This window comes from Scyliorhinus torazame, chromosome 24 (genome assembly GCF_047496885.1).
Source record: "Scyliorhinus torazame isolate Kashiwa2021f chromosome 24, sScyTor2.1, whole genome shotgun sequence".
Classification (NCBI taxonomy): Eukaryota; Metazoa; Chordata; class Chondrichthyes; order Carcharhiniformes; family Scyliorhinidae; genus Scyliorhinus; species Scyliorhinus torazame.
In genome coordinates this window covers 25,935,858-25,944,002 of record NC_092730.1, presented here as the reverse complement: position 1 = coordinate 25,944,002, position 8,145 = coordinate 25,935,858, and the positions used below count along the sequence as shown (strand labels likewise).

General features: G+C 54.6%; 1 protein-coding gene across 1 annotated transcript; it reads right to left on the bottom strand.

Moving 5' to 3' along the window:
• Nucleotides 1-1,033: 1,033 nt before the first annotated feature.
• Nucleotides 1,034-4,564, bottom strand: LOC140399979 (RNA-binding protein 4). Its single transcript, XM_072489479.1, has one exon. The coding sequence runs from the start codon at nt 4,392-4,394 to the stop codon at nt 3,501-3,503; it is 894 nt and encodes a 297-aa protein (XP_072345580.1). The 5' UTR covers nt 4,395-4,564; the 3' UTR covers nt 1,034-3,500.
• Between the last annotated feature and the right edge of the window lie 3,581 nt (nt 4,565-8,145).

The following is an 8,145-nucleotide window of genomic DNA, read 5'->3' as shown; positions in this document are numbered from 1 at the left end:
GTGACTGCACCCTTCTGATTCCTGATCTCGACCCATATAGCCTCACTGCCCTCTCGCTGTATAGCTGTGATACTCTCCTGAACAAGTAGCGCAACTCCGCCTCCCCTTTTACATCCCCCTCTATCCCGCCTGAAACATCTAAATCCTGGAACGTTTAGCTGCCAATCCTGCCCTTCCCTCAACCAGGTCTCTGTAATGGCAACAACATCATAGTTCCAAGTAGTAATCCAAGCTCTAAGTTCATCTGCCTTACCCGTAATGCTCCTTGCATTAAAACATATGCACTTCAGGCCACCAGACCCGCTGTGTTCAGCAACTTCTCCCCGTCTGCTCTGCCTCAGAGCCACACTGTCCCTATTCCCTAGTTCTCCCTCAATGCTCTCACCTTCTGACCTATTGCTCCCGTGCCCACCCCCCTGCCATACTAGTTTAAACCCTCCCGTGTGACACTAGCAAATCTCGCGGCCAGGATATTTATGCCTCTCCGGTTTAGATGCAACCCGTCCATCTTATACAGGTCACACCTGCCCCGGAAGAGCTCCCAGTGGTCCAGATAACAGAAACCCTCCCTCCTACACCAGCTGTTTAGCCACGTGTTTGTCTGCTCTATCTTCCTATTTCTAGCCTCACTGGCACGTGGCACAGGGAGTAATCCCGAGATTACAACCCTCGAGGTCCTGTCTTTTAACTTTCTGCCATGGGGTGAGAGTCTTGGGTCTGTTCCCGCCACTGGCAACCCAGCGGCTGATGAATCTGGCCCCGGCAAAGGAAAGAACCTCTCGAGCAGCGAAGCATGCACGCCCCTAGTAGCCCTCGAGCCAAATAAAGAATAGACGGCACTTACCGGGTCCGCGACTGGCTGTTTCCCCCAACACTTTCAGCAGAACCATGGGTGGGATATTGCACCGCAGAGAACGTGGGGACGGTCGCCAGACAGCTCCCCCCCCCCCCCCCCCCCCACCCAGGAAGCGTTTGTTTTTAAAATCGAGAAGGACACGAGGAACCCACTCCAGATAGAGCCGAAAACGAGGGGACTGGTACCCGACAGCCGTCACAAGTTTTATTCACACATGGTCAAGTAGCAAACGACACGTACAGAGGTGGATACATTTGACTTGTCGCCCGCCAGCCGATTTGTGGGGGGGGGGTTTTAATATAAAAAGCGACGATCGAACGAATGAAAGCGGCGGCGATGACATCTCGTCGGCATTTTACAAAACGGTCCATTCTCCGGCAGGTTTACACGCACATTGAACGCCCTTCACACACCCCCACCCTAACCCTCCCCGCCATCTCCCCCCCCCGCCAACGAGATAAAACGAAGGAACTAGTTCCAGTTCACAAAATAACGGATAAAGCAAACGTAGAGCGGAAGTCCATTTAAAGAAATAACGGTTCGTTCAACAGCCACCCATGGCTTGGTACCAGCCCCGCCGATGCCAGTCCGACCGGATACTTTACACGGATACAGCTCCAGTTACTAATCCCGACCCACGTACAAATTGGTCAACGCCAGCTAGCCGGAGAGGTTGCGGAAGGGAAGGGGGTTCCGCGGAGGGTAGGAAGGGACAGAGCTCGCCGAAACGCGTGACACCGGCCGGATTGGTGCCGCTAAGCTCCCGGCCACCCCAGCGACGGTCGGAATTGCGGCCTCCCCACCACCGCCATCGCCCACCCGTAATCTGCCGCCGGTAACCGACAGGACATGCTGTCGTTGAGGGGGCTGCGATGAAAAGTCCAAGTTTCGGTGGCTCAGGTAGTCTGTCATCCCGCAGCGTCGACACCTGCAGCACATCTTAAAACAAACACACAGAGAGGATTAAACTTCAGCCCCGGTTGGTTTTGCTCGTCCAACGGTCCTCCATCCTGCAGTGGTCGGGTGCCACGGTCTGTAGTGTCTACAAGGATCCTTTCCTATAGAAACACTGGGGCTGGGCTCCACCCGATGGCACACTGAAAGCAGACATAATTTGGGCCGGGGAGAAAGAGGTGCATCATTAGTATTGCTTAAAAGAGACAAGTTGCCAGAGCTTTCCATTTTGCAATCAGGGTAAACTGAAGAAAACCAAATTTCAAAGCATCACAATATATACTACCGGAGGAAAAGGGTACCATTGCACCATTTGGTGCTTGACACCAAAGCACGGCCATTAAAAAAACCGGGAGGGGGAGGTTATTAAAAAAAAACTCAAGACTTGAAGAGATTCCGTTTGTTTGAAGGGAAGAGGCCACACAGGCGTAAATGAGCCGCATGATGAGTTTAAGTGGGCTGCCTAACCACTGGCACACTCAGGATTTTACAGTCAGTGCTGCCCACCCACCGAATTCCATCAACAGTAGACATTTTGCAAGCTGGGTGGACGGCGATCGTCTGAAATTTGGTATTCCTGCGTTTACCCTGACGAGTGCCAAGGCCAAAAGCTTCGGCAATATGTTCCCCTTTCAGCAATATTAAAGTTCTGCACGATCTTGTGAACCATCTATCACTCTAGCCCCAGTGAATATACCCCCCCCCTCATGCCCTACCTTGGGTTAAGGTGGTAAACCCTCTACCCAAGGGGTATATCCCCCCTCGGACCCCATCTTCAGTACGGCATACTCTGGATTAGTGGGAATAGTCTACTCAACCGCAAGTACCCGACCGAGGGTTAGTGCCAAACCCTTTGCCCAGGGGGAAGAGGTTACTTGGGTTACAGCGGGAAACAATCTATCCAGCTTTGGGCCTTAGGTTGTGCTGCTGTGGTTTTCCCTGCGCAGCACGCGTGGGGAAAACAGTGTTGCCCAGGAAACTCTCTCCACCCTCCTGGAGGGGTTTCAATAGTCTCCCTCCCAGTGCAGAAGGGGCCCAATGGCACGGCCAATCCACCTAACCTGCACATCTTTGGACACTAAGGGACAACTTAGCATGGCCAATCAACCTAACCTGCACATCTGTGGACACTAAGGGACAGTTTAGCGCGGCCAATCCACCTAACCGGCACATCTTTGAAATGAAATGAATGAATGAAAATCGCTTATTGTCACAAGTAGGCTTCAAATGAAGTTACTGTGAAAAGCCCCTAGTCGCCACATTCCGGCGCCTGTTCGGGGAGGCTGTTACGGGAATTGAACCGTGCTGCTGGCTTGCATTGGTCTGCTTTCAAAGCCAGCGATTTAGCCCTGTGCGAAACAGCCCCTTTGGACACTAACGGACAATTTAGCACAGCCAGTCCACCTAACCTGCACATCTTTTGGCACTAAGGGACAATTTAGCACGGCCAATCCACCTAACCTGCACATCTTTGGACACTAAGGGACAATTTAGCACGGCCAATCCATCTAACTTGCACATCTTTGGACGCTAAGGGACAATTTAGCACAGCCAGTCCACCTAACCTGCACATCTTTGGGCACTAAGGGACAATTTCAGCACGGCCAATCCATCTAACCCGGAAGTCTTTGGAAGAGGCGATTCAGCATCTCCGAACCCGCCCTCCTCCACCCCCCCCCCCCCAAAACCCTCAGTAGCCCCAAAGCTTCCCCCCGTAGCCGTTGCTGAGGCCGCTGCGGACGGCTGCGCCTCGGAGGTAAGAGGAAGGGTGGGGAGGTGGAGGGGGCAGGGCGCGGCGGTCCCGGGCGTAGGCGGAGGGCGGGAGAGGAGGAGGGGGAGGAGGGGGGAGGGGGAGAGGGGGCAGCGGAGGAGGAGGGGGCAGCAGGCGGCGGCCGTAGGGGTCGTAGCGTTGGTAGCGGGCGGCCAGGGGGTGGTGAGGAGGGGGCGGCAGCGGGGGGAGGGCCAGGCGGCGGGGCAGGTAGCCCGGTGGGGGGGGTGGGAGAGGAGGAGGGGGCAGGAGGTGGGGGGGGAGATGGTGGTGGGGGGGGAGCTGGTGGGGGAGGGGGAGATGGTGGGGGAGGGGAGGGTGGTGGGGAGGAGGGGGAGGGGCCGCCCCAGCCCCGCCCCCTCGCCCCGGATTGGACTTGGAGAGCTGCACGTAGACGCGCTGGCCGGCCAGCTCGGTGCCGCTCAGGCCGCGCGCGGCCTCCTGCGCCTGACGCTCCTTCTCCATGTGCACGAAGGCGTAGTTCTTGACGATGTCGCACTCGAGCACGCGCCCGTAGACCTGGAAGAGGCGCTGGAGGTCGCGCGTGCGCGCCCCCGCCGCCACGTTGCCCACGTAGAGCTTGGTGGCGTTGCGCAGGCGCGCCGTGGCCAGCTCCACCGTCAGCGGCGAGGCGCGCAGCGCGCGCCGGTGCAGCTCGCTGATCGCCCGCTTGGCCTCCGCCTCCTTCTCCATGTGCACGAAGGCGTAGCTGCTCAGCACGTCGCACTCGTTCACCTCGCCGTACTTCTCGAAGAGCGGGCGCAGCTCCGAGGCCTCGCAGCCCCGCGGCAGGTTGCCCACGAAAATCTTCACCATTTTCGGCGGTGGGTGGGAGGAATACCGTCAGCGGGCGTGTATTTTTTTTTTATAAATGTTCCGCTCCGGCCGCCGACACCCCACCCCTTAGCTTCCGTCCGGCGACTGCGTCGGACTAAGTAGGGGCGCGCCGAATGGCCGCTTTGTATAGGCGGCGACACCCGCTGTCATCACGCACATCCGTGACATCACGCGCACTGCCCGTGCGTCACCACGCACTTAGCTGACATCACGCCCACTGCCCAGAACGTCCCCACGTACTGCCCTATCATCCCCGCCCACTGCCCAAACGTCACCACGCACAGCCCCAACGTCATCACACGCTGCTCTAAAAGCCCGGCCCACTCCCCATAACGTCGCCACGCACTGCTCCAACACCCCCGCCCACTGCCCTTAACGTCACCACGCATTACCTAACATCCCTGCCCATTGATTAGGCGTCACCACGCATTTCTAACATCTCCGCCCACTGCCTAAACGTCATCACGCACTGCTCTAACAGCCCCCGCCCACTGCCCAAAACGTCACCAAACCTCACATCCCCGCCCATTGATTAGGCGTCACCACGCATTCCCCCAACCCCGCCCACTACCCATAATGACACCACGCACTGCCCTCACACCCCCGCCCACTGCCCAAAACGTCACCACGCACTGCCCGAGCATCCCCCCCCCCCCAAAACGACAGCACTCACCTCCCTCCCCCACACCGTGCACAGAACGCGCGCGCTCGTCGCCATGGGGACGGTGCATCCGGCCCCGCCCCCACTGTTGAAGACAACCTGGGCATCTTGTCAGCTTGGGCCCAGTCAGACCACAAGCCTGAGCCTCATTCAGTTAGACCGCCACACACTGGCCCATATCCCTCTATACCCACCCTGCCCATGTAACTTGTCTAACTGCTTATTAAAGGACAAATCGTACCCGCCTCCACCTGGACCTAGTAAATCTTTACTGCACTCTTTGTAATTTAACAATATCCTTCCTATAATAGGGTGACCAGAACTGATCACAGTCCTCCATGTGTGGTCTTCCCAATGTCTTGCACAACTTCAACAAGACGTCCCAACTCCTGTATTCAATATTCTGACCAATGAAACCGAGCGATCAAACCCTCTTCACCACCCTGTCCACCTGCGGCTCCACCTTCAAGGAGCTCCGAACCTGTACCCCTAGCTCTCTTTGTTCTGTAACTCTCCCCAACTCCCTACCATCAAGTGAGTAGGTCAATCCCTGATTTATGCATCACCTCACATTTATCCAAATTAAACTCCATCGGCCCACTGGCCCAATTGGTGAAGATCCTATTGCAATCTAAAACCTTCTTCACTGTCCACTATTCCGCCAATCTTGGTGTCATCTGCAAACTTACCATGATCAGGGGATTGGATAGGGTGGACAGTGAGAGCCTTTTTCCTCGGATGGTGATGTCTAGCACGAGGGAACATAGCTTTAAATTGAGGGGAGATAGATATCAGACAGATGTCAGAGGTAGGTTCATAGAACATAGAACATACAAAATACAGCACAGAACAGGCCCTTCGGCCCACGATGTTGTGCCGAACCTTTGTCCTAGATTAATCATAGATTATCATTGAATTTACAGTGCAGAAGGAGGCCATTCGGCCCTTTGAGTCTGCACCAGCTCTTGGAAAGAGCACCCTACCCAAACTCAACACCTTCACCCAACACCAAGGGCAATTTGGACATTAAGGGCAATTTATCATTGGCCAATTCACCTAACCCGCACATCTTTGGATTGTGGGAGGAAACCGGAGCACCCGGAGGAAACCCACGCAGACACAGGGAGGACGTGCAGACTCCGCACAGTCAGTGACCCAAGCCGGAATCGAACCTGGGACCCTGGAGCTGTGAAGCAATTGTGCTATCCACAATGCTACCGTGCTGCCCTTGAGAACAAATAAATCTACACTATATCATTTAACCGTAATCCATGCTGCTTGAAGGTCCCTAATGTTTCCGACTCAACTACTTCCACAGGCAGTGCATTCCATGCCCCCACTACTCTCTGGGTAAAGAACCTACCTCTGATATCCCTCCTATATCTTCCACCTTTCACCTTAAATTTATGTCCCCTTGTAATGGTTTGTTCCACCCGGGGAAAAAGTCTCTGACTGTCTTGAGTTCTTTACTCAAGAGAGTAGTAAGGGTGTGGAATGCCCTGCCTGCAACAGTAGTGGACTCGACAACACTAAGGGCATTCAAATGGTCATTGGATAGACATATGGACGATAAGGGAATAGTGTAGATGGGCTTCAGAGTGGTTTCACAGGTCGGCGCAACATCGAGGGCCAAAGGGCCTGTACTGCGCTGTAATGTTCTATGTTCCTACATTATATGAAACAAATAACAGTGGACCCAGCACCGATCTGTGAGGCACACTGCTGGTCACAGGCCTCCAGTTTGAAAAACAACCCTCCGCAACCACCTTTTGGCTTTGGTCACCAAGCCAATTTTGTATCCAATTGGCTACCTCACTCTGGATTCCGTGAGATTTCACAGTCCTTATTGGCCTTGTCCTGCTATATGTATGCATTCCATTAAAGCAAGCATGCTCTGGGGAATATTTGCACCTGAAGCGCATGGCAATGGGTTTACTGCAAGAGGCTGTCACAAATTACTTTAATTCCAAGTCATTTCCTTCTTCTGATTTGCGGTCTACTGGCTTTGGAAGAACTACTGGCCATTTGGTCGAGATTAGTTAGCGACGAGTCTAATCAGTAACAGTTCGAAGGTCAGCATCTCCTCGTCCCGCACATTTGTCAGGCCCCATGAAATGAAAATGAAAATCGCTTATTGTCACAAGTAGGCTTCAAATGAAGTTACTGTGAAAAGGTCCTCGTCGCCACATTCCGGCGCCTGTTCGGGGAGGCCATTACAGGAATTGAACCGTGCTGCTGGCCTGCCTTGGTCTGCATTCAAAGCCAGCGATTTGGCCCAGTGTGCTAAACAGCCCCTGCCCACAGAGAGACAAGTCAGGAAGGAGGTATAATTCTGCTTCTCAGCCGAGGGAGAGGTCCCAAACCCGGCAGAGAGGACAGGGAGAAGTCTAAAAACGGAGCTCCGCCTCATGGAAGAAGACAAGGGCAAGAAACAGGAATCAATGAAGTTAGGAAAGGGACAAACAAGGGCTGCGGAGAATAGATCAGGAGTGAAGCAGACCCCGGGGGGGGGGGGGGGGGTGGAAGACCAAGTAGAGAGCCCGAAAAGAAACCCCAAAGCTCCGGGAAAGCGATCAAAGATTGGTAATTCGCAGAATCCCATTTGCCAGCACTTGGCACATGAATGTTATGACGTGCCAAGTGTTCATCCAGGTATTTTTTAAAGGACGCGAGGCAACCTGCCTCTACCACCTTCCCAGGCAGTGCGTTCCAGACCATCGCCACCCTCTGGGTAAAAAAGATGTTCCTCAAATCTCCATTAAACCTCCCCCCCCTCACCTTGAACTTCTGTCCCCACGTAACTGACCCCTCAACTGAGGAAAACAGCGGCTCCTTATCCACCTGTCCACACCCCTCATAATCTTGTCCACCTCGATCAAGTCGCCCCTCAGTCTTCTCTGCTCCAGCGAAAAGAGCCCAAGCCTATCCAACCTCTCCTCATAACTGAAATGTTCCATCCCAGACAACATCCTGGTGGCGCAGTGGTGAGCACTGCTGCCTCACGGCGCCGAGGACCCGGGTTCAATCCGGGTCACTGTCCTTGTGGAGTTTGCACATTCTCCCTGTGTC

Coding starts and splice junctions, on each gene's coding strand:
- LOC140399979 (XM_072489479.1), bottom strand. CDS start 4,394: ATGGTGAAGATTTTCGTGGGCAACCTGCCGCGGGGCTGCGAGGCCTCG.